Raw genomic sequence first — 26,102 nt, 5'->3', positions numbered from 1 at the left:
ATAGGGCAGGGACCAAAGTGACAGGGCAGGGCTCCTCACAAAGGGACCTGGAAGGAGGGCAAGAGAAGGCAGTGTTAGCTGGAACTCAAGACAAGCTGGATGTAAGGAGAACATCCCCTCTGTGTGTGGGATGAGCTTATGCCACAGCACCAAACATACTCACATGAGCCCGCAGGGTTAAATGATGTAGAGATATTAAAAAAAAAAAAAAAAAAAAGGCACAAATTAAAGAGATGGAAGAATTAGGTCTATTTTTTCCTGCTATGAACAGAAAAATCTTTCCAGTTCAAAAGAGAATTTAAAAGAACAAGTGACACTAAGCACAGAGGATTGGAAGATCACCTTTGTTAGTGTCCATTGAAAAGACTTGGCTGCAGGAGGGATTTTGCATTGGAACTCTCCCCAGACTGGGGAAAAAAAAGAAGAGAAGAAATGATTCCTGAGGAAAGAAAAAGGCACAATCTCTTGGAGAGACATCAGCGGGAGTTCACTACAACTCTAGGTCATTAATCCCTTGGGGAAAGCAACATCCATCCACGGTGCACGATTTAAGCTTTGATGGGCAACGCTGACAAAACTGCTGCCCCTTCCTGTTGCTGCTTCTGACTCCAAAGAATGAGAAATGGGCCAAATCTGCCCAAGACAGGCAGAAACAGTGAGAAAGAGCCAGCCAGTTAGCTGGAAAAGGGGCAAAAAGCAAGTCCTCAAGTCTCTCCTTTTCATCATTTCCCCTGGTCTTGTTGGACCAGTCTGCTTTGAAGTAGGCAACTCTGGTAGCAACCCCAAGCAAAAGAGTGAAGCTACTCAGTGGAAGATCTTTTTCCTCCCTCCCTTCAGCCATGCGGAACACAGAGAGATGTGGCTGCCACTTGACACATAGGAACAGTTTCCCATGGGATTCCTCAGTTTGGACCCTTTCTGAAACTGGCTGCGCTTGCCTTGGTGGTTTGGGGTCGTGCTGCGAGCCAAAGGCAGAGGGACGATTCCACGCAGAGAAAGAAAGGGTTTGCCCCGCTCCGGTCCGTGCCGCGCCCGGGCAGCGCCCCGGGAGCCGCCCCGCCCGCGCTGTGCCCGCAGCCCCGGCTTTGTGCCGCTCGTTCCCGCGCGGGGCCGAGCGCAGCGCCCCCCTCAGGCCGCGCGCCGCCGGTGCAGCTGCGGCCGTTGCGGCGCCAGTGGGCGACAGGCGCGATGGCCGAGCTGCCGCTGCCCGCCGGGCTCAATGCCAGCACCTTCCCCGCCAAGCTGTGGCGCCTGGCGAACAGCCCCCGCGTCCGCTCCGTGCGCTGGGACAGCCAGGGCCAGGGGCTGCTCATCGACCGCGCCCTCTTTGAGCAGGAGCTGCTCAGCCCGGCCGGCGCCGACGGGGCGGGCGGAGAGGGAGGGGCGGCGCTGCCGGACTCCTTCAAAGCCACGCACTTCGGCAGCGTCGTCCGGCAGCTCAATCTCTACGGCTTCCAGAAGGTGCTGGGTTGGTTTGGCGCGGCTGTGCCGGGCGATGCCGGGGCCGTCGTGCACTTCAAGAATCCCAACTTCCGCCGCGACCGCCCCGACCTCCTCCTGCGCATCAAGCGCCTGACCAGGGCCAACAGGCAGCGGCTGGCAGCCGGGCTGGAGGTGCGCAGCCGCCAGCCCAGCCGCTTCCAGCAGCTCAACACGGAGCGGCCGCTGCTGCACTTCCCCGCCGGGCACCCCCCCGGCGCCGGTGAGACGGGGTGGGAGCTGCGGGCGTGAGGCTGGCGGGGGCTTTGGCCGCGGGCCCTGCCCGTGCTGGGGCCGCTCAGCGCGGCTGCCCCGGGCGGCACAGGGGCTGTCCTTGGGCAAGGCAGCTGCGCCGGCAGGGCCCGGGAGCGGTGCCGGCTGTGCCGCGCTGCCGGGGGCTGCGGGACGGTCCCGCCGGGGCTGCGCTCGCCACAGCCCGGCCCGCTGGGCCTGCAGCCGGCCCAGCCCTGAGCCGTGGCTGGCTCTGCTCCTTGCCCGCCCCTGGGGTTGCTTGGGGAGCTCTCCGTGCGGGTGTGTAAGCCGAGGGCCCGGCTGTGGTCCCGCCCAGCTGGAGGGAGCCTCCTGTCCCTTTGGAGCAGAGGGAAAAGACCCGGCAGTTGGGTTTCTGGCAGCTGCCTCCTGCCAAGGATTTGCAGCGGGACGGTTTTCCCAGACGGTTGAATGAGTAGGGGAGAGCTAAGTAGACAAGGAATTGGTTGTTGAATAGCCCGGAAGCATGTTTTTTTTTTTTTTCTTCTTTGTAATCCTGCTTGGGAGGATGGGAACTTTTCTCTTCCCTGATAGAAGTACAGTTGCTGCCAAGGGAAACATACCTGAGAACCAATACTGACCTAGTCTTCCCTGTGCCTCCTTTCCTCTTCCCTGCCTCCTACACAGCTCCCTCATCCCAGCACCTCGGTGCTGTCTCACCTGAGGGTTTAGAGCTGCCTCCCGGACCTCCCAGGACAAGTCCAGGTGCTCAGGAGTCTGACGCTTCCCCACCAGCTCCCAAGAGAATGTTTACCACCTCTGGACTTCCTGGGGTCTCATCTGAGGAACCAGGCACATGCAAATTTCCACTCAAGCGTGAGCTCGTCATTCCACTGGTTCGCATGGACCTTAAACGCCACCCTGAGCTCATGGTTCCACTGGTGCCTGTAGACCATCCGAGAACTTCCGTGGCCCTTCCGCAGAAGCGCAGCTGCACATCTTCAGAGCAGCACACCCCAGCCTACAGCCCATCAGGTAGGGAGACAGTTTGTACACTTGCTATTCAAACAGGTCCTGGAAAGTGACCATTTGAAGTCTTTTTGCACAGTGCTCTGTCGTGGGAAGATCTCAAGAGAGAATCAGGTAGAAAGTGTCAAGTGTATGGGGAAGCAGGACCATGAAAACAAAACCAGTCTCTGTCTGCTTTTCCTGTCCTTCCTCCAGATTTGGAGGGTGTTCTGGCCATTTTCCAGACAGCCTCTCTGTAGGGATGAAAGGGAGAGGCAGAAAACATTGGTCCACAACCGGTCAGTGTCAGGTGCACCCCCATCTCTCTTGGAATGAAGCCCAACTAGGATGCTGACAGGATATTGCAGAGTTTGCAGATTGTCTCTCCTGCAAAGAAGGCTATTAAATTTCAGTGAGCTCTGTGTGTCCCCAGAACTGCTGCAGCTGCAGAATACAGCCTCACCCACAAGGTTGCTTTTTACAATACAATCAGATTTGAATTTTAGCATGTGTGTCTGCAGATCTGAGCTCTTCCTGGGTGAATCCACTTTCTGTGGTCTGTTGGGATGAGAAACTCAGAAGCAGCCACATCCAAAAGCTGCTGGGGAGATAGAAAAGGCTGAGATTACAAAGTCTTTGTGTGTAGATCAGTTTTACAATCCATCCTTTAATATACATACCCATCAATTAGAGGAAACACTGTTTGAGAGGAAGAAATCAGTCTTCCAATCCCCTGGGAAGTCAGAGTACATCTCTGGAATTGAGTTTCTGTGTGCTTCCTGTGATGTTTGCTGCAAGGCAGCAATAGAGCTCTGTGTCCCAAAGCCACATTCTGGAGCCTGACCAATGTGTTTGGATTCCTGCAGCCACGCCAGGCAGTTCAGCCCCCAGTGCTCCAGCTGGCAGTGCTGCTTGTGCAGCATGGACGGCCTCCAGCTGGGCTTGGAATAGTCCTGGGGAAGAGGAATTGCCACCCCTGGATCTAGACCTTGTTCTTGAGACACTGGAGGAGATGCTGTCACCATCCCTGCCTGAAAGGTCTCCCTTTGCTCAGGTAACTCCATTGGGTGGGAGTGAAAGGGGCTGGGCTGAGAGCTGTGGATGTTGTTGCATGGCTGAGAAGCAAAGGCTTCTTGGATTAAGCTTTGAATGGACGAGGAAGGATTTGCTTGGTCAAGCAAGATTTCCAAAAGAAGAGGGAATGAAAAGTCTCCCCCCTTAGGGAGGATGAGAGGTTTGAGCCGGTGGTGGCCAGGTTTGGGTGCTCCTTTTGCTGGGGAGAATCCCTGGTGCAGGGGCCTTTGTGGTGATGCTCTGTAGGTTCTAAGAGGCTCTGTGTGATGGGAAAGAAGAGAAGAGTGTGGGGAGAATTGCCACTGAAGGCAAAGTGTCCCATGCAGGGAGGGGCATGCGAGAGGTGCCTCCGTTAGAGCAGCAGACGTGGGCTCTGCCTGTTTTGGGTGGGAAGGCCAAGGCAAAGCAAGGGCTGGGCTGCAGCTGCTGCTGCTGCTGTGTGAGCCGTGCCGAGCGTGCAGGCGCTGCCAGAGCCGTGCTTGGGGATGGGCTGGAGCTGCAGCTTTCTGCTCCTCTCAGTAGCCTGGTGCCTCCATTCCTGTTTCTATCTGGCAAATCCTCAGCTGGGCAAACTTGCCAGCCTTGCTCTCCGTTTTCCAGAGCTCAGGCACCTTCCTCTTGGGCATCTCTGTGGGAAGAGATGTGTGTTCCCATCCAGACCCTGCAAAGCTGCAGCCTGGATGAGAGTGTTCTGCTGTTCTGCTCAGGGCTGTGGAGGGAGGAGCACATCCCTGTGCCAGGAGCTGGCAGAACTCCTTCCTTAGTGCCCACTTCATGTGTTCAGTGTGAGCCCCACATTCAACTTTGTCGGCTTTGGCAGCTTTTGGACTGTGTTTGAGAAGTCAGTCTTCTCCACTGTTGAAGGCCTTTGGGGCCCAGACTTCTTTGTTAGGAACAAGGGATGGAAGTGTGTGAGCAGTGGAGCTTTAAGGGGGCAGAAGTGTTGGTTTTGAGGCCCCATGACTTGTGTGATTGGTGAGCAGGACAATGGTGATGCTGGACATGAACGGGTTAAGGACTCCTTTAAGCCCAGGGGCTTCTTCTGTGTGGAAGAGCAATTCAGTCAGGGACCATGAGTCCTTGTGTTTGACAGATTCCCTCTTTGGATTAGGAATCCCCTTCCTGTTAACTCTTGCCTCTTCCCAGATGTGCCTGGACTTTTCAGTTCCTGTGTTGGCACAGGCCTTTTTGCATATTATTATACAACTTTGCCAAAGAATTTCTCTGTTTTGTTTAATATGCACACCCACTGCCTGCTGCAGATTTATTAGCCAGAAAGGGCAGAGTCAAGGTGGTGAGTGGGATTTTTTGGGATCCCCAGTATCTCATTGCCAAGTGTGATGACCTTTCGTCTTCTGTAAACTCAGACACAGCAGTTTTCAAAAGCATTTTCTTCTTCAAGAGAAGAAAATGTGGCAGGCTCTGATCTATTGTGTCCCTGCAGAAAACAGTGAGTGATATTTGGGTTTCTTTCTTTCTGGTTTTCAGGACAATCGTAGTGTTGCCCCTGAGTCTTCAGGAGGGGAGGCCGGGAACAGGGCTGCAGCAGAGGGAGCTTTGCCTGGCGCCATGAGCTGCAGAAAGAGGTCCCTGGAGCCCAAGGAGCCTGGTAAGGAGAGAGCCCACACTGCTTTAGAGAGCTCTGAGGCAGCTGCTCTGAGCCTGCCTCTGGCAGGAAGGGAGATGAGAAGAGTTGAGCTCTTGTCTGCAGGGTTGGTGCTTCCTGGTGCCTTTAGGTCAAATCCTGCCCTGGCACAGCCTCCCCGAGCCCTGCCCTCCACGCTTCTCCAGAGGCACTGACACCGAGTGCTGTGCTGTGGCCAGAGAGCCATGAATAACCCTGACCCTGTGGGAGTTGTGTCACCAACCCAGGTGTCCCAGTTTGGAGCTGAAGTCTGTGGATGAGTTTGCTGCAGGGTGACAGTGCTCTGGAGGCAACACTGAGTGACTCCTGAAGCAAGAGAGCAAAACCCCAGCAAAAAGTCAATGTAGAAGTCTGAGCTTTTTGTCTCAGAACATTAAATCAATGTATGACCAATCTGCTGGTAGGCCTAGTGAGACACATTAAAAATACAAGCAGCAGAAGCTCTGAGGCCAAGCAAATGATAAAACACAAGGATTTATGATTTGGAAAGGAAAAACTTAACTTACCCCAAATTAGCAAGAACTAATAGGAGAGAGAGAGCACCTTGGATCTGCGTTCTTGAGCAAGGCTGGTGCAGCCTGCAGGCCTCATGGGGAGATCTTTCCCTCCCAGTTCTTCCTGCCAGAGCTGATGGTCGAGTTGAAGCCGCTGTTGCTCACTGCAGAGGGCAGTTTGTAGGTCCCAGGTAATGGAGCTGGTTCGTAACTCAGCTCACAGCACCCTTCAGCTTCAGCCATTTCAGTGAGGACTGAGGTGTCTGTGTCAGCACAGAGGAGGAACAAGGCTGGGCTTCTGTGTGGGAGCTGGGACTGTCTGTGCTTCAAGCTCTCGTGGGTGCTGAGACTTTATCGGGAGACTTCAAACCTTCAGAGGTTTTGAAAACTTGGAATGCTCCCTGTTCTTTAAAGAGCAGGCTTCAAATTCCCAAGGGAGAGTCTGCCTTTCAGGTCACCTTCTACAGTCTTTGATAGAAAGGCAATTACTTCCAAAAGGAGAGATGCCTGAAGGCCAATATTGACTCAGTGTTCCTTTTGCTTCCCAGATATCCATCTGATCTACCTCTCCAGGAGGGCTGCCTTGCGTGGGAGGAAGGGACCGTGGGAGAGCCTGTGACCATCGGGCAGGTGGAATCCCTCTGTTTATAGATAGATTTATAGATGTCTATAGTTATATTTATATATCCATATAGTTAGTTATAGTATTTACACTATACTTATTAGTTACATATAGTATTTATAGATTTATAGAGTTGTGTTTATAGGTGCATATATTTATAGATCTGTGTAGTTAAATTTATATATATAGTTATAGATGTGATGTAATTATACATATGCAGTTACAGTTATAGATTTGCAGAGTTATATTTATATATGTGTAGAGAAAAATTTATATATATATCTAAGTTATATTTATAAATGTACGCAGTTATATAGTTAGAAGTATTTGGATGTTTAGATACATAGATTGATGTTTATATAGGCCTAGGCTGCATTCTAAGCTCTTTCTGCCCTCAGCCACCTTTTTAATCTCTTGTTTTCCCCCTGTGCCCCCTCTGTCCCCTCTTCCTGTGCTGGCTCCGAGCTGGCGGCCGGGCCGGGCGCAGCAGCAGCTGCAGCCCCGGTGTCCCTGGAGCGGTGGGAGCTGCCGGCGGCCGCAGGCACTGTGCCCTGAGGAGCTGCTGGAGGGCGGTGAGCCAGAGGGGGCTGAGGGCGCTGAGGAGGCAGCGACACTGAAAGGACGGTGACCTTGAGGTGCTGGTGGGACTGGGGGGTTTGAGGGAGCAGAGGGCGAAGTGGCACTGAGGTAACAGGGAAGTGGCACAGGCTGAGGGGGGTGGCAGGTCTAAGGGGACAGGATGGATCTGAAGGGACTGAGGGGCATGAGAGGACTGTGGGGGTCTGAAGAAACTGAAGGCGGCTGTGCGTTTGCCGAGGGCATGGCAGGGCTGAGGGGATGGAGGGGGCCAGCAGGGAGCACAGAGGGATCTGGGACTGTGGCTCTGCCAAGCCATGGAACCAAGTCCAGAGTCTCCACTTTTGCCACAGCTGCCCTGAAGTCCTTGAGAACATCCAGAGACTGATGAGAACCAGCAGGGAGAAGCTGAAGGCCGCCAGCAAGAGCAGCGAATATGAACCTGCTGCTGCCACCCGAGAGCCTGGGTGAGGCCCCAGGGCCGCTGAGGCAGGGTGGGCGTGAGGCTGGCGTGGGCTTTGGCCGCGGGCACTGGCCGGCTGGGCAGGAGCGGGCCCTGCCCGTGCTGGGGCCGCTCAGCGCGGCTGCCCCGGGCGGCACAGGGGCTGTCCTTGGGCAAGGCAGCTGTGCCGGCAGGGCCCGGGAGCGGTGCCGGCTGTGCCGCGCTGCCGGGGGCTGCGGGACGGTCCCGCCGGGGCTGCGCTCGCCACAGCCTGGCCCGCTGGGCCTGGTTTTTCTTTCTAAGCCTCCTGGGGAGGCTCTGAGATTTCTCTTCCCTGATGGAAGTGCAGCTGCTGCCAAGGGAAACGTCCCGATCCTGACTCAGTGTTCCCTTTGCTTCCCAGGTGTCCCATCTGCTGTCCCTGTCCAGGAGAGCTGCGCTGCACAGGAGGAAGAGACCGAGGGAGAGGCTTTGAAAATGGGGCGGCTGGAATCCCTCTGCTTGTATTTCTGTTTAAAGATGTATGGACTTGCTCATAAGATAGTGATAATTACATGGATATTTATATGTAGGTTGCTATTTGTATAGGTATATTTCTATATGTATGTTGTTATATTTATGGATGTATGCTGTATATATATATGTTTGTAATTATATATATGTGTATCTATCTATCTAAGTATATGTGTATGTTGTTATGTCTGTGTTCTGTTTCCTATGTATACTGTTTTCTAGGTATCTATTTCTATTGATGTAGTTCTAGGCATATGGCTACTTAAATAGGTATAGTGGTATTTGGTTAGGTATATATGTCTATTTTTATATTTTTATATGTATATTGATCTATTTCTATGTATAACTATCTTTACATATGTGTTGAGATGTACAGCTATATATTGGTATTGATTCGTTGTATGGATATGGAGATTTGTATGGTTGCCTAGAGATAGGTTTGTTGTATGTATGTATTTCTAGATATAGTATGTAATATCTAATATTTCATCTATATCTGTATCTTGTGGTGGTTATAAATGTCTTTATTTCTATTTAAATATGTGTAAAGTTGTACAGTTGTAGAATGCTGTTTATTGAGTTCTTGGCATAGGGCTATTTAGAGAAGGATAGTGATATTTTTGTACTGATATATGGGCTGTACGGTTGTAGTAGTATGCAATAAATTAAGTTGTTAACCTTCAGTTGATCTTTGTGTATAGTGAGTTGTTGTAGAGGTTGGCAATAAATTAATTTTTGTTAACGGAAGTGGGTATTTGTATAGTTTTACATTGCATTGTTGTAGAAGTCTAATAAATTACTTTTTTGAACTTAAAGTTAGATCTGTATAGTTATATATTGTCAGCGCGGGTGTAGCAATTTGTAATAAATGACATTTGTCAACTGAGATGAGTGTCCTGTGATTTGTGCTCTCCAAAGCAAGGGGCAGATGTAGACGTGAGGACGCTGGAGGATTTTGGCCATGAAAATCCCCAGCCGTGCCCAGCAGATCCCCCCAGCTGCAGCCAGGCTGGGCAAGGGAACGGCACATTTGGGCTGCCAGCAGAGCCACACGTTGGCTACAGACTCGCTGCAGAGGCCTGCTGAGAAATCGGGGCTCCCCTGAGCGTAGAACTGCAGCCAGGAGCCACCCGGGGAGGAGAAATCGTGCCCAATGAAAACAAGAAAGAAAATGTGGCAAAACAGATGTGATGATACTGTGGGAGCTTGATTAGATGCCCTAAATCACCACTGTCTAGGCATGTATTCAGCAACAATAATGTGTATAAAATCCCTTCCAGGAAAGATAGGATTGCACTTTCCCCTTCATTTACCTTGCTGTTTAAGTGGAAGATGTCCTTGTTACTGAGAATTTTTGCCCTTCAGCACCTCCCTCCCTCCCTCCCATTAAATAAAAGATTATGTACTGCAACGTGTCACCATAAATGAAAACAGCCCTGGCCTCGTGACAGTGTTTGCAAAGTCTTCCCTCCTCCTGCCCCTTCCTGTCCAAACTCTACCTGAGGTGAGTGAGGGCTCCAGGAATTCAGCAGGGTGCAGTACCACCACAGGTGGGAAGGTTTTGCAAAGCTTCCTAAGTATCAGGAAACTCTGGCTTTGCCAGTCTTCCCCTGGAGTATTGTTCTGCTCGTGAATGATCTGGGAGGACGCTGTGCCTCCAGCTCACTCAAGTAAAGTTTGTTTTCTTCATGGCTTGAATAGAGGAAAATGAAAATTGTAATTTTTAAAGTGAAATTTGGGCTTTGGTGCAGCTGAGTTTGCTTCATGATTTGCTGTGGAAAGTAGGGTAAAAGCTTTAAATTCCCAACAGAAGCTGACACCTGGCCCACACAGAGAGTTGAATGAGGCCCAGGTGTGCTTGCTGCACACTGGTCCAAGGGAGAAGTTGGAAAAAAATGCCCTTGTATTGCAGATGAGCCTCTGTGTACTGTTGTCGGAAGGGCTTTCTGTGGTAAAACGTGGTAATCCAGCCAGAAACTGTGGATATGTGAGCTCTAACAGCAACCTGCTTCTCCAGAGCAAGGGACAGGGCCAGCCCCAAAGCCTGAAAGGTGTTCTGGGTACTGGCGGAGGTACTGGAAGGCCAGGCTGTCCTTGTGCAGGGATGGCCTTCAAAGGGGCCTTCACACCTTGTGCTGCTGGCAAAGGGCAGCTGGTGGCCTTCCAGAGAAGGCTGCTTTTGTCCAGTTCTTTGAAGTGTTCCAGCCAGCATCAATTCCTGCTGCTCACACCAGCCCCTTTCCAAGCAGGAGGAACTCTGTGTAGGCAGCCTGACAGCGTAGTGGCAGGAGAATAAAATACTCAGCTGAGTGTTATCAGCTCTCTGTCAGAAGCTGCATCCGCAGTGCCTTATCTCTTCCAGTTGTCTCAGACGTGGAGGAAGTAGCGGTAAATCACTGATCCTGGAAAGGAAAGCGGAAGGAACAAAGGCAGTAGCTGGTCCCTGGGGCCTTGGGAGCAGTGAGAGCCATCCAAAATAGGACCATTGCTGGGTTGTGGAGATGAGAGTGACCAACCCAGCAATCCTCTGCATGAGACTGGAGCCATCTGTGAATAGGAGCATGGAAATCTGACCTTGAAAAACAGAAAAGGTGTCCTTGGGTATTTGCCAAAGCTTGGATGTGGTCTGAGCCACCTGGGCTAGTGGAATGTGTCCCTGCCCATGGCAGAGGGGCTGGATCTAGAGTGTCTTTAAGGTCCCTTCCAACTCAAGCCCTTCTCGGAGTCTGTGAATTATAAACCCATAATGACAAAGAGAACACAACAAATCTGGGTTCCCTGCTACGTTATTGGAGGTTGCTGTAGTCACTTGTGTCACCTGGAGACTGGTTTGTATTTGGAGAGATTTTCATGGTCCTACAGTATCTATGTGTGACTTTCCCCGGTTCAGAGTGACACCAGATACCAGAACAGGCTATGTGCAAGCACAGAATTGGTTAAGCTGCCTGTGAACCTGATGGGAGAAGCGTGTTTGTGTTATTGCAGTGTTTACCCTGTACAGGTGATATTTGGTTTTCATTCTGAACATGCAATGTTCATGCACAATGCTTATATATGCATAAATACTGGCTTTAAATCCCAATTCCCTCTTCACACAAGGATGTGCAATCCATCAGAAATATTTAACAAGGAGCCATATTAGCTTTGGGCTTGATGGTATGGCTTGTTCAAAGTGTATGATGAGCCCTAACAAATACCACTCTTGTTAATTTGGGTTTATCCTTGATCAACCCTCTTGCACAGAAATCACTTACTTACAGCAGAGACTAAATGAAATTCCTTAATACAGATGAGAATTGTGCAATCCAGGCAGATTAAAGGGGGAGTGTTCTGTCACTGTGAAAAGGCAATCTAGATAACCTGTTTGCTGTACTTCCTGGAGAAGGCTTTGCACTTAAGAATGCAAAGGGAAAACCCATTTCTCTTTAAGACGTATCTTGAAAGAGCTTTTTGTATGACCAGAAGCAGCTACACTGATATTGACCTGCACAATTCTAAAGGCACAACAACCACTTACATAACTTAACCTGGCCATGATTTGTAGCTGCAATTGCAAAATCTCAGAAAATATGTTTCTATAGTGTAAACAATGAAGGAGAGCAGAAATACCAACATTTCTCATTAGCCTTTTGGGTTGGAAAGACCATTGAATGTATGCTCCCTTAGCTGTCAGCCTAAACTCTGCTGTGCAAACCTTAGGTCTATGTTGGACCTTATGTACTTCTTTAGCATCAGCTTAGGTGCAAACCTGGTATAAAACCCTCCAGGCATCACGCTGATTTAGAGTGACAGAACTTCACTCTTCCAGCGCCGAATTTACTTTACTTGACTTGCTCCTTCAAGTCATTTCCACGCCTCGCTCTCTGGATGTGGTAGGATTTTACACCTGTCCTGCTAGACAAAAGAGAAGCAAATTTGTTTCTATCATACAACCATCTCTTTGCAGCTTATCAAAAGCAAAAACACAGGCGCACTCAGAGCCCCTGTCAGCTCTGCTCCTCACTGCTCTGCCTGAAGAGGCCAAAGAACAACCTGGCAACCAAGGCACCAAAGTCCCTGACTTCAAGCAGCACCTCCCCGTCCCCAGTGTGTCTCTGAAATACTCCCAGCTCGGCCCACCCAAGAAGCTCATGTGGACAAACCACCCCAAAGCCCTTGTGTGCTCACATCAACAGCTTTTGTGCCAGCAGCTACTTGGCCAGCCTGTGCAGTGGGACACGGCTCTCCAGGCCACCGTGTCCCCCACGTGTCTGGCAAGGCTGAGAGCGGTGTCTTTGGAGCACTCCCTTCTCTGGCGACAGGGGAGCCTTCATGATTCGTGTTTGCCCCTCTTGGAATCCCAGCAAGCTGGGGCCTGAACATGACAGCTCAAAGGCCGTGTTCCAGCTCTCACTGGCTGGGGGGAATCGCTAGGTCCTGCCAGGACTCCAGCACTCAGCATCCTCGGCCACCACCAGCAAGTGCTGGCCGCTCAGAAACTTGCAGCTCTGATTTCCTCTAAACACAGCCCCAACCACAACTGGCACTTACCGGCTCAGGACGTTCAGGTTCACGTCTGATGGCAGCTGGAGATTTCCGGACATTTTTCACCCATTTGGCCTCTTCTCCAGGAGCAGAGGGAGCCAGAGGAGAGCCTGAGGTTGGTTCTGGGCTCTGTGAACAGGCAGGAGTGTGAGGGACAGGCAGTTACCTGTCATTTCTAACCTTATCTCTATTCAGCTCTACAACCAGCTCTACAACCAGCTCTACTAAGGAGAAATCATAACCTTGCATAGCAATGGGATTCCAAGTGCCTCACACTAAAGTAAAATGGGCTAATTCAACAGTACTGCATATTGCTCTGAATTAGATATTGCAGCCTGGCTACTCTCAGCAAGCAACGTTCTCTCTGCAAAGCTGGGCTTTTAGTTCTGCGACAGCTCTGAAATGCAAAAGCAGCTATTACACAGCGATGCCTTTGCTATTGTTGCTGCAGACATGAGCATGGATTTTCTTTCTGCCCACCCAGCTCAGCCTCCTTACTCTACTGCCACAGGCCAAGCTCACAGCTTGCTCCACAGTTCTTAAACACCAGGAACATCAAAGGTTCCTTTCACTCACCTCAGGATCAGCACCGACGAATACATGGATCAAGTGACCTGCAGTGGGAAGGGAAAATGAACCAGATGCTGTGAAAAAACTGCCTGTGCTGGTGAATCCCGCAGAACAAGTCCACCCAAACAGAGAGTGTTTTCTTTTCACAACAGCCCTCCAGCAGACACAGTTCTTCCACACATCCAGCAAGAGAGCAGGACAATATTCTTGGTTGTGCCTAGGCTTTGGCCTCTTTTGCCAGTAAATGAATACAAACTTGATCACGAAAATGCAAATTGTTCTTTAACACCCAATATTTCTCTTCTGACCAACAGCTAAAGCTGCCTTTTTTATCCTCTCCTTCAGGTTCTTATTTTTAAAAAATAAGTTGCATGCACTAATTCTCATTAAGTTACTGAAAACCTGTTGCCCAGGAAACCTTCCCCCAAACCCCCCTGAGATGTCATAGTTCTACTGGGAAACAGCCCAGGAGCAGCTCTGGGGTTCAAGAGCAGACACTCACTGTTTGGGAGTTTGCACTTCATTGCAAAAAGAATCACTATTTTAGCACTCATTAAAGGGTCGAGTTAGACAGTCAAATCTTTTAATGACAAAATTTAGAAACAAAGAAGCTTTCCCTGAATTCCAGGCACAACTGCAGAGTTCTTTGAAGGCCTTCTGAGAACACCTCCCAGGCTGCCTTTTCAAAGTTGTCCTGCTTCACCCAGCCCCCTGAGGAAATGACAGACTCGGAGACTCTCCCGTGGAGGGAAGGGAACCCCTGCACGTTCCCTTGCAAATGCTGCCCGCACCTCCCTGGCTACAGACACCCTCTTTTGAGCTGAATGTGTTGACAGGAGCTTTACCAAAGCAGTGGCATCCTAATGGTCTTTTTGTTTCAAAATCAACTCAGTTACTAAGAAAGAGCAGGAAGCCCTACACAAGCCAGGTTGGGTTACACCCAGGGAAAACCTCTACTCACGTGTCAGGTTAGTCAGGTAATAGCCGGAATAACCAATGCCATACACAGTGCAAACTGCAGCAGCAAGTGCCTCCATGATTTTAGCACTGCTGTGCAAGTTTGCAGACTGTGCTCTAACACAAGAAAAAACAAGGCTCCTGTCAGAGTGCAGCTGCCCCCTGACAAGGCCTCAACCAGGAGGATGCTCCTGCTCTGAGCAAGCCCAAGAGCTGCTCTGACACTGAGGCCTTCCATGCACCAAGGCAACCTTCTGATGACAGCACCACAACGTGGCAACCATGCCCTGACATCACAAAGCAGCTGCTCTGCGTTGGTCTGGGAATTGATGCTAAGCAACCCAAGCTTCCCTGCAGCAAACACACAATAGCCTGGGAAGTTCTCCTCTGTCACAAAGCAGCACAAACTCCCCTCATGGGCCAAACCCTGTTGTTCAAGGGCTCCAAGAGTAACTCAAAGATTGCCCCAAGCACCTGCAGTCTGTACCCCAAGTGAACACTGAGATGGGACCAAAGCAAAGGAAACTAGACCAAGAAAATGGCCCAAAGCATTGCACAGATCCAGGAGAGAAGGCACTAATTGCATGACAGCTGTAATAGTTCCTAACAAATCTCCCCACACATTTGCACTTTTATTGGACACGCCCTGGTCCCCTCTGTAGGTACATCTCTGCCTCTGCCTTTCGTCCTCTTTGGAAGCAGTCGAACGGGCAGGATTTGCCCACCCGCAGGAGCTGCTCCAAGCTGGGAATGCAACTGGCAGTGCTGATTTCCAGAGGCTTCTGGCTCCCGGCTGAAGCCAAGGCCAGGAGCGGGTTGAAAGGTGCTGGCGCTGCTGCTGCTCTGTGCCAGAGAGCCCCGGCTGGGAGGGCACGGTGCCCACTGCGCCGTGGGCTCTCTCTCTCCTGCCAGAGCTGGGCGCACCTGGGAAGGAGTGATGATGACTTGTGGGAAAACCAAGGGCTTTGTGGGGGCTGCATTTCTCTGCACACACCCAGGCCACCTGGGGCACAGAGCTTTGGCCCCCAGAACAGGTCAGCTAGAGGAAAACTGTACGAACCCAGGTTGCTGAGAGGATTTCTCTGCCTGTTTTGAAGGGTTCTTACCCCCCTGAAGAACAGTGCTTTAGCTTCAAACCTTGGAAAAAATTACCAACAGTCAGACAACAGCTAGAAAATACAGTGGTATGAATTAGCTGATAGACTTCTATGTAAGATTGTCACAGGGTGAAAAATTTAGAGGTTTTGGGCTTCTCTTTGTAGTACATAGAAAAGAGTAAAAAATATCAAAATGGAGGATTGTTGTTGTTCTCTAAACCTTCTTCTCCTTCTTCTACTACTCCATGTTCTGCAGTAAAAGTAGTTTGGATTGATTGGATAGAAAATTCTGCAGTTCCTAGTTGTGTTTCTGAATCATTGGTAGGAAAGTGAAAATCATGTACCTTTTTAGTAACTATTGGTTAAAATATCTTTAAAAAGCTGTGTAAATCTTGATGATTGGACTCACTCCTACTTTTCTTCTTTCTGTGCTGTACCTGGGTCACCCTAGTGGCTCTGTTCCTCTGATAAGACTTAATAAACAACTATCTGGAAGCACTGAAACTAAAGGAGACATCTCGGTTTATCTCTCAAACTCCTTGCAAGGACTTTCGGTAAATTCTCTCCCATCCGGAGGGACTAGATTTACAGCACGGTAAAGTGTCAGAAAACAACTTAATGGAAATGGTTTCATTTTGATTTTTCTTTACTGTTCAGTAAAAATGGCCAAAATGAGAGGTTACCAAGCAGGGCTCCATCCCCGCTGCCAGCTCAGCATTAGAAAGGAAGCATTACTTGATTTTGGCACTGGGTGCATGGGGAATCACTTCTCTAACACATGCACACCCAGCAATTTCACCTGCTAGTTTGTATCCATGGAACTAAGATATTGTGATTTAGCTTTGATTCAGCTAATTCTGTTTTGTCTCAACCCTGGCTGTCAGAGGCATGCTGAGGGAGGAAGTGCACGTGTGCCGCTTGCAGGAGGCAGCCAGGAGATGGGGGAAGCCTTGTCTCTGGGGAGACTCTGCCTGTCAACACCTCACATGGGACAGGCAGTCAGTAGGTGACACTGTACACGCCAGAGAGGCTTCTCAAGTCAGATGGTGAAAGGTCTCCACCAATGGATGGCAGAGAAAACTTGGAGTGGACAATGCTCCCCTGTCAGTGAGCAGACTTTGGAAGGGGACAGGGGATATAAACTCTAACTTTATATAACTCTAACTTCTATAGGCTCTATCATGAGCTTTAGGGCTCGCTGCTGCTCGCTGCTATTTGTTCGCTGGCTCACTCGCTCCCTCCCTGGACCTGCCCCAGCCTGCCTTTTGGCTCTGCTGCCCTGTTACAAAGAACCCAGATCCAATATGGAAATGAGTTATTAAAATTTATTGAGAACTCAATAAAAATGGCAGAGCAAAAGGGGACAGCACTGGGAGCGTGGCTGGGTGCCAGAGGCTCACCCACAACATGGTAGTCCTGCCTTTTATACCCTTGTGATTGCATCAGCCTGATGCATATTTATTCACGGCTTTGCATAGTCTCGCCCCCTGGTCAGTCATTTGGGAGCCTGCGCTTTTCTGTTGCTGTGGCCTTCAGGGTCCTCACTGGTTGGAGTCCTAGTCCTTTTATGGTGGTGCCTTCGAAGTCTGGCTGGCAACAGCGCAGCCCTTTGCAAACCCCAGAACTGCTATTACAACATACAGATATACAGCCCTGCAAAACCAACCTCCACAACAAGACCACCCCAGCAACACTAAACATTTCAACATATCCTATCACCTTGATATTTTCCCTGGGAAAATATCATAATATTCAGCATCACAACTCATAATATAACTCATAAGATGACCCATAATTCATACAACATACGGCGAAAACCAACTCTCAAGAAGTCATTTATAGCAATCCCCCCTCTTATTCTTTGAAACCATTATTTGGCTTGAGCTGTATGTTAGATTCTTTATCTGTGTCATTAGTTCATACCTTTGGTCTTAATCGTTTTTTTCCACCAAGCTTGCCTAAATAAGTTATCGCAGCAGTCACTGTTTAAGATGAATAACAAGCACCTTTTCATGTGAGTATGGGTTACCAGATAAGAATCCCAGGTACTTCCATAAAATAGATTTTGATAACCCTTCCAGCAGGGAGGGTTCCTTCTGCTTGCATCTCCAAATAAGAAGTGGAATAAGCACCAGAGGTCCAGTAGGACTCCTAATCCCACAGCCACAGCCTATGGGGTTGCCACCCATAGCTGGCTCCTTACGTGGAGAGTACAGATATCCACCTGGTCTTGCCCTCTGGCCTTGTAGGCTCACATCCACATCATACGGAGTTCCTGCTGGCATTTGGAAATACGGGGTTTGATTCTCTTTGATGGTCTCTTCCTATTCGATTTTGGTTAATTCTTGATTCTCTGGCAGCAATAGTTTGAATCCACAACATAAAACTACAATCACAGTTCTGGGGTTCAGATACTTCAAACAGGGTACGTAGCTAGCAAGAACCCCACAGATTTTAAAAGGACCAGGTGGGGCTTTCCTCTTTTTATATCTTACACACATACAAAGACAGTGATTGCTATACCCCAAACCTTCCCCCGCCGTTTGTGGACGGATTAAACCATCCCTGGGACGATGTCAGAGTTTATACAGTTTTTGTCCCTCAGGTATCCCAAACCACCGGTCTACTTGCCACCCGCTTTAGGGGCATCCTCAACTGTCCTGCTGCTGATGTTACAGTCCACTGGCAGGGTTCGTTGACAGGTCCTTTAACTCTGTTGACATGGGTCCAGCCTCGCTCAGCAGTCCTGACGGCTGTCTCGGTTGTTACCAGCACCTAAAAGGGGCCTTCCCATTGTGGTATTAATGGTGGTTCATTCCAAGATTTAATTAACACCCAGTCCCCAGGCTCGAGGTGATGTATTTTAAATCTAGAAGGGCAGTTTGGGGAATCATCCCTCGTTTTCTTCAATGTTCCAAATTTCAGGCTATGGTTTTAATATATTTTGTGATGTTTGCCTCCCCTTCCTCACCAGTTGCGGCTCTGTGAGCTGCGGCTAAAAAAGGTAACCCAAAGATCATTTTGTAGGGAGATACCCCTGGGTCAGATCGTGGTTGCGTTCTAACCCTTAGTAACGCAAGGGGTAAGCATTTTATCCAAGACATCTGAGTCTCAATCATCAATTTGGTCAATGCCCTTTTAAGAGTTTGATTCATCCTCTTGACCTGTCCGGAACTTTGCGGGTGCCACGGTGTATGTAGCTCCCATTTTATCCCCAGTGCTTGGACTAATTGTTGTAACACTTTAGAGACAAAGCGTGTTCCACCGTCTGAATCAATTCGGTTAACCATCCCATATCGGGGAATAATTTGTTCCAACAACATTTTAGAGATGGTGTTGGCTGTTGCTCTCACAGCAGGTATAGCCTCTACCCAATCGGTTAAATGGTCCACCACTACCAGTAAATATCTCCAGCGCTGGATTTGGGGAAGTTCAGTAAAATCCACTTGTATATTTTGAAAGGGTCTTAGGGCCAGGTCCTAGGCACCTAAAGTTGTTCTTCTCATTACCTTTTTGTTCATCTTCTGACAAATCACACATCTTTTGGTTACTTGTTTTGCAATTCCAAAAACACCTATACACCCATAACTTTTCAAAACTTCATCACAAAGGGCCTGCCTGCCCCAATGGGTCTTTTGATGTGTTCTTTCTAATATTTCTTTGGTGAGGGGTCTGTTTAACAGCTGCCTTTCATCTGGGAGTTTCCAATTACCTGCATCATCTATTTCTGCTCCTATTTCCTTCAACCTCTCCTCTTCTTGCTTACTAAACCTTGGAGCTTCTGACTCTTTATCTTTGGAAGTTAGGACTATCATTACTTTCTCCTTCCCATTCTCTGCAGCATCCTTTTCTTCTCTGTCAGCAAGAGTATTTCCTCTAATCTCTGGAGCCATTCCCCTTTGGTGACCTTTAATATGAACAACAGCTATATCCTCTGCTGATCTCAGGGCTTCTAAGACCTCCAAAATCAGTCCTTCATGAATCAGTCCCTTCCCTTCTGAGTTTAGTAACCCTCTCTCTTCCCATGTCTTTCCAAAGGGATGCACCATGCTGGAGGCATATTTTGAGTCAGTGTAGATTGTTCCTCTTCCACGGCCTATTAACTTTAAAGCCCGGACTAAAGGACATAATTCACAAGCCTGGGCTGACCAATTTGGGGGCAATTCTCCTTTTTCAGCTACTGTCATCTTTTGTCCATTTATGATGGCATCCCCTGATTTCTGTCGCCCTTGTGTTGAGCTTTTGACGGGGTACCCTTCCTTCTTGGACCAGGGTAAGAGAGCAGAGGAGGCTGCTGTTCTGCTAAGTTCTTTATTTCATAGTCTCATAGCTTTCTTGAAGGCAGAGTTCAAAGGGGCTTCATGATAAAGCCAAGCAGCAACAGCAAACAGTAGGCAGAAAACAACTTCTTCTTCTTCTATATGCTCTATGTGCTCTATATGCTCTATATTTTTTCTTACAGAATTGTGGATTATATTTGTTAACTGACCAATATGATTAACACACGATTCTACTTTTCCTTTTCTTAACCTATCCTGGTCTAATTCTAGCAATCCTAAGTCTTCCACAGGTGTTACATAGGTATTACACAGATTTGCGTCTATAGTTTCTATCAGTTCTTGTTGTTTATGTGAACACTCTATCTAAAAAACATGAACAGTATGATTCTACCTATATTTTGTCTAAAGTAAAGAATTCTGTGAATAGGTAACACTGCTGCAGCAAGAACTGTGTTTAAGGTCTGTGCTACAGCTTTTTAATGTTTAAGGCACTTAGCATATATTTCTACTAAAAGTTAAAAAGATCTATATTTCTATTTCACTTTGGTGTGGCTTCATGTATCTCAGCTTGTCCAAAGGTTTTAATTCAACCCCTGTTCTTTGGCTTCCCTCTGGGCCTGAGTCCAGAGGAGCTTTCACTCCAACACCCTTATATGCATCTTGAGAAGCCATCTATATACAGAATCTTCCCTCCTTGGAGTGGTTAGTCAGTTAAGTCCTCCCTCACTTTGGTTTGATAATCAATTATGTCTAGGCAGACATAAGCTCCAACCAGCTCCCCATATAAGAATTGAGCTGGGTTCAAATATTTGTTTGTGATCCATTCCAGATCGTTCCAGCCTGTTAGGATGGCCTCGTACTTGAGTATCCAAGAGGCTGTGAGCCATTTTTCAGCCTTTTGATTTAAAATGGTCCTCACGGAATGAGGAGTGTGTACGTTTAACTTTCCCCCAAAGGTTAATTTCCTGCTCTCCTCCACTAACAGTGAAGTGGTGGCTACAGCTTGAATGCATGTGGGCCACGCCCTACGAACGGGATCTAACAGCTTGGATAGGTACGCAACGGGTTTTTAGATCCTCCCCAGTCTTGAGTTAGGACCCCATGGGCCACCCCATTGTCTATGTTCACAAATAGAGAAAAGGCTTTTTTTAGAGCAGGGAGACTGAGGGCTGGGGCAGTTATCAATTTTTGTTTTAATTTCTCAAACCTGCCTTCATCCTCCTTAGTCCAGATTACTTCCTCTTCAGTTAATTTCTCATAGAACCATTTAACAGCCTGGGTGTATCCTTCAATCCATAGCCAGCAATATCCTAACAGTCCAAAAATCTGCCTTAGTTCTTTCTTTGGTTTTGGTTTAATAACTATCCCTGTAATTCTTTCTGGATGTAACCGTCAGCTGCTTCTGCTAATTATGTGACCTAAATATTGGAGTTCCTCTTCCACAAATTGGAGTTTTTTCTTTGACACTCTCAATCCCTGAGCTCCTAGAAAATTTAGGAGGTCTATTGTGGCCTTCTTAACTTCTCTTTCTTCTGTCCCGAAGAGTAACAAATCATCTACATATTGTATGAGTTTAATGTTGGGATTTAGGACAAAGGATCGTAGGGTGTCCTCCAAGGCCTGCCCAAACAAATTCAGGGATTCTTTACACCCTTGGGGTAGTCTTGTCCACCTAAGCTGTTGTTTTCTTCCTCTATTAGGATCCTCCCACTCGAAAGCAAAGATGTCTCGACTTTCCTCAACTAAGGCACAAGCCCAAAAGGTGTCTTTGAGATCTATTACACTGAACCATTGATGCGAGGGTGGTATCTTACCTAAAAGGGTGTATGGATTAGGGACTACAGGATAGCGGTCAAGAGTTCTCTTATTTACTTCCCTTAAATCTTGTACCAATCTATAGGTACCATCTGATTTCTTAACAGGTAGAATGGGAGTGTTATTATGTGGGAACATACATGGCTCGAGGGTTCTGGTTTTGACCAGAGAATTAATAATGGGTTGTAATCCCTTACACCCTTCCGAGGAAATAGGGTACTATTCCGAGGAATAGGAACTTGGATTGGGCGGCTTTTATCAGTTATTTTAATCGTAATGGACATCATGTCAAATTCACTCTGATTCTCTGGTCCTGCCCATACAATTGGATTTGTCTGTTTTTCACCATCCTCTTTTAGTTTGAACAATTTAACTACTATTTCCCCTTCTTTGGGCAGTACCCCAGTTCCTAATTGTATTTGCAAATCCCTCCCAAGAAGATTACATCCTGCCCCTGGTACTAGTAATATGTCCCCCTTTCCTGTTTTGTGATTTCCCTTAAAGATTACTTGTTTAACAATAGACGCTTGAAATCCTTCCCCTTTCACCCCCACTACTTGTAAAGATTCCTGGCTCTTCTCACATCCTTTTGGGATCTTACAGACACATGTTCTCTCAGTTCCTGTGTCCACCAAAAACTCAAATTCTTCTCCCTGAGGACCTAATTTTAAGCTTCTCAGGGGCTCACGATGCTATTTTGTTCCCAAGAGATAGAGTCCCTGACACTCCTGATCTTTTTGTTTTCCCTTTTTGTACTTCTTCAAAAACCTCCAGATCTTTACTCCTTTGAGAACAATTCCTCCTTAGATGTCCCTTCCCTTTACAATAAAAACATATGGGACCTTGGTTTTAGTGGTTGTTCTCACTTCATCCAGCTTGTTACCATTCCCGAGTGTCACGATCCGCTAATGCAAGCGGGGCTCGTGATGGTTCATTTATCGATCTCAGAGTGTAAAAGGACACAAGGGATTTCAGTTTTAATCAAAACAGTGCACCTTTATTAAGTGCCCACAACACAGTAATGCAATAGAGGAGAGAGATAAAGAAAAACAAGAGAGAGAAAGAGAGATAAAGAAAAAAAAAGTAGAGAGGAAGAAAAAGGGGGGCCAATAGCTACCAATGGATGAGATAAAGTGGTCTTCCACCAATAGATTCGTCTTCTTTCTGTGGGGAGATCTGGGGCTCAGTCATTTCAGAAAGTCCCTTTATAGTCCTTTTCAGAAGCGAGGGGCAACTGGCCAAGAGGTGGGGAAATCTGCAGCCGTTGTTATGGGGCCCGTTGCTTTGGGAAACAGGTACAGGACAGGCGTACAGGACAGGTGTACAGGACAGGTCATTCCTTTTCGCTTCAGCGCGGTCCTTCCCGCCTGGGCAGCAAGAACGGCGCAGTCCATTGTGACCTGCACTAATTTTCCTCAGGAATGCGTACCAGTTCCCAGTGGGCACACCCACAGGCAACACTTGGCAGACACCCCACCTCAGCCAGGCCAGGACTCCTGTGTTCAGTCTCTGTCCTTGGCGATGATCGTGAGGCAGATGAGGGATCTTCAGACCATCTCTTCCAGCGAGCATCTGTTGTTGCCACCCCCTATCCTGTCAGAGTTCCACTTCTCGTAGGTCAATTCCCTTCTCTCTCAGTTGCCACCATAACTTTAGCTTTTGTCTTGATTTTTTCCTCCTCCCTTCCAACATAGACTTTCTGGGCCTTCCTCAATAGTTTATTTAATTCTTGTTCCTGCCAATCCTCAAGCTTATGCATCCTTCTCCGGATATCTGGCCAGGCATGCATGACAAAGTTGATTTTTAATAATACCTGGCTAGCCTCTGTCTCTGCGTCTATGCCAGAATATTGCCTCATGTTTCTCCTGAGTCTTTCTAACCATTCTGTGGGGGTTTCCTCTTTCCCTTGCTGTTCATCAACAGCTTTATTAACGTTCTGGTTTCATGGAGCAGCCTCCTTTATTCCTCTAATTATCAAAGCCCTATAGTCCTCCATGTTTGGCCTTCCCTCTTTGGTGTTGTGATCCCAGGGGGAATGGGCATTTTCTCCCCCCCATTTTGTTGTCCGTTCCAGTGTTCCTTATCCCAAATTCTCATACCTGTCATCCTTATAACTTGCTTTTCCTCTTGAGTGAACAACATGCCTAGGATGGACTGCATCTCGTCCCAAGAATAAGTGCTTGGTCCTTAAAAGTGATCCACCTGTTCAGACAAAGCAAGAGGCACATCCAGTAATCCTTTCAACTCCTTTTTGAAGGCTCTCACTTCAGAGGAGTTGCGACAGATGTTTACAAACCCTACCCCTCCTTGCATTCCTTCCATCAGTACTTCTCTGAGGGGACACACTTGGAGCCTGTGACTCCCATCTCTAGAATTCTCCTTGCCCCTGGATATTGCTTTACTCCTAGTATTCTGGCTAGGTCCATCTGAGGGTATCCTCCTCTCCGGAGGCACTGGTGTTTCTAGAGGTACCAGTGCACCCGGGTCAATCGGGGGTGCTGGAGTTTCTAGAGGTACCAGGGCACCTGGGGTAATCAGGGGCGCAGGAGCTTTCAAAGGTATGGGTACATCTGGGGTAATTGGGGCTCCTGGGGTTCCCAGAGGTACCGGTGTGTAGAATTTCTCACGTTTCACTCGTCGGAGGAAATAACTTTCAGGGATGGGACCATGTGACTAATTGGATCTATTGTTTAAAGTAACAAAATGCATCAGTCGAGGCGTGAGATTTTACAGTACCTCCGAATAATGGCGAATAGTCACAAGATTTAGAGTTACGTCGTAATTTCTAACATTCTAATCCAATAGGCACTTAAAACGACACTTTGCTTTGGATTTATGACCTATCACCTGTGGCACTTCTCCCTGCAATGCAGCTCTGTCTTGACCAATAACTTCTCATGTCACATACACACAGATGTCTCTATTATACCATCTACATTCTAAACTCAAACTATATGAAATCACACTATTATATTTAAAACCCTCCACCAGAACACCCAGTGTACATTTTTACTTATAACTATAGGAACACAGGCTTGTAATGCTTTTGCCTAAGATCTGTAAATCTCTGTCAATTAAGCCAGACCTAGTCTCTTCCAGGGTTGCAAATCAAAGCCTCCTCTAACTGCAGGAGTTTCTACTCCTCTGTCTCCCACACCGGTGCACCTGGGGTAATTGCTGTTTCCAGGGCTTCTAGGGGTATATCCATAGGTACCTTTTTACTTTCCTTCTTAGGCTTTTCTCTGCTCTTCCTCTGTCCCACGTTACAATCTTGGAGTTATCCTCCATTCCCTCTTCCTTCTCTGCCCCCGTACGCAACAACCAAATCCTTCCCCCTTTGCTATACACTTCTGGTTTCCACCTCCTCGTTTTCAGGATCCTTCTCCACTACAATTGCCTTCCCTCCCAACAGCTAAGCCCCCCTTCAGGGCCTTCTTGGGGCTTTCTGCTACCTTTCTTTTGCTTCCCACCATCTAGAAGTTTTCTGCTACCCTCTCTTCGCATCCTCACCGCCACCCTGTCCGTCCCTCTGCGTCTCGCCTTGCCTCTTTCATGGTTGCATCTTGCCCCAGCAGAATCCTGCTACCGTCTCTTTCTGCGTCACCAGCTATCCTATTTCTCATGTCTCCCGCCGCTTTTCTTTCACCTCACATCTCTGCCACTTAGCAGTTCCTCTGCTACCCCTCTCACTTTGCGTCTCTGCCACTTGCCAGTCTCTTCACGTCCCACTCCAGCAGCTCCCTGCTACCTTTCTCTCTCTGCCTCACCACGCTGTTATCCAGTCTGTCACTCTGCAGGCAGTTTCATCCTCGATCCCCCCGGAGCTCTTCAGGGTTCTCCCACCCAACTCCACCCCTGGCCAAGTCCCCTCCGCCTGTGTGGGCAGGGTCTTCATGCAAAGAAATTATAAATAACTGCCGCAAAAAACCAAATAAACAGGGGAATTTTTACTTTTGCTTTGCTAGTTCTCCTCGTTCCTGGTAATCCAGCTTGGGTCTAAGGATCTACTGGAGGTGCCAGGTGGACCACCGAAATCAGCGGGGCTGGCCTTCCCAATGAGTGCAGCCCTGGGACCTGCAGAACTGGTATGTGTATCCCAGACAAGTCCCCAAATTGTTATAAACGACCCAAATCCGATATGGAAATGAGTTATTAAAATTTATTGAGAACTCAATAAAAATGGCAAAGCTAAAGGGGACAGTGCTGGAAGTGTGGCTGGGTGCCAGAGGCTCACCCACAAAATGGTGGTCCTGCCTTTTAAACCTATTATAAGTGGTTTGATCTCTGCTAATTAAAAAGGTTAAGGAGGTAATTAATTAGTAGGGTCAGCATTGGATGGCGCATGGGACCGGTCAGTGGGCTGGAGTATCTGGAAAGTTCCGAGACGGACATTACATCATCGCTAACCCCACCAGAGAGGATATGGATTGGACTATAAGAGCAGAAATTGCTTGTCAGGAAAATGATTGGCCAGGAATGCAGCCCTAAACGAGCCAAGGACAGCGCGGATCAAACGCAACTGACCAATGTTGAGCAGGTCAAAAGACTGTATAAACTGTTCCGGTGCCTGGCACCGGGTCCTCCTTTGCTGACATGCTTGTCGGGGGAGCAGCCAGCGTCGCGCGTGCTGCTTCATCTGCCTTGTTGTTTTGGGTTCCTGAGCTACTCTCGGTTCCCATTCTCAGTCACTGTTCATAAAACCAATTAAAATTGGCAATATTGTCCACCTGTTTCTGACAATACCCTTCTGGCTGTATCAGCCTGATGCATATTTATTCATGGCTTTGCATAGTCTC

General features: G+C 48.3%; 1 protein-coding gene across 3 annotated transcripts in view; it reads left to right on the top strand.

Moving 5' to 3' along the window:
* The first annotated feature begins 2,355 nt into the window (after window positions 1-2,355).
* LOC138102609 (uncharacterized) overlaps window positions 2,356-26,102 on the top strand; it is a 60,473-nt gene continuing 36,726 nt past the window's right edge. Inside the window, exons 1-6 of one of the 3 annotated variants that reach the window (XM_069000332.1) lie at window positions 2,356-2,724; window positions 3,564-3,751; window positions 5,260-5,380; window positions 6,459-7,167; window positions 7,462-7,575; window positions 7,954-8,949. In XM_069000332.1, coding sequence (XP_068856433.1) covers window positions 2,496-2,724; window positions 3,564-3,751; window positions 5,260-5,380; window positions 6,459-6,529 — 609 coding nt within the window. In that variant the 5' untranslated portion in view covers window positions 2,356-2,495 and the 3' untranslated portion in view covers window positions 6,530-7,167; window positions 7,462-7,575; window positions 7,954-8,949. Of the gene's footprint in view, window positions 2,725-3,563; window positions 3,752-5,259; window positions 5,381-6,458; window positions 7,576-7,953; window positions 8,950-26,102 lie in introns of those variants that run through there. The other 2 variants (XM_069000331.1, XM_069000333.1) reach the window with 2 other exon arrangements.

Source organism: Aphelocoma coerulescens, unplaced genomic scaffold, assembly GCF_041296385.1.
Source record: "Aphelocoma coerulescens isolate FSJ_1873_10779 unplaced genomic scaffold, UR_Acoe_1.0 HiC_scaffold_94, whole genome shotgun sequence".
In the NCBI taxonomy this organism is placed as follows: domain Eukaryota; kingdom Metazoa; phylum Chordata; class Aves; order Passeriformes; family Corvidae; genus Aphelocoma; species Aphelocoma coerulescens.
The sequence above is the reverse complement of the archived record's forward strand: the minus strand, read 5'-3'. Positions and strand labels throughout refer to the sequence as shown.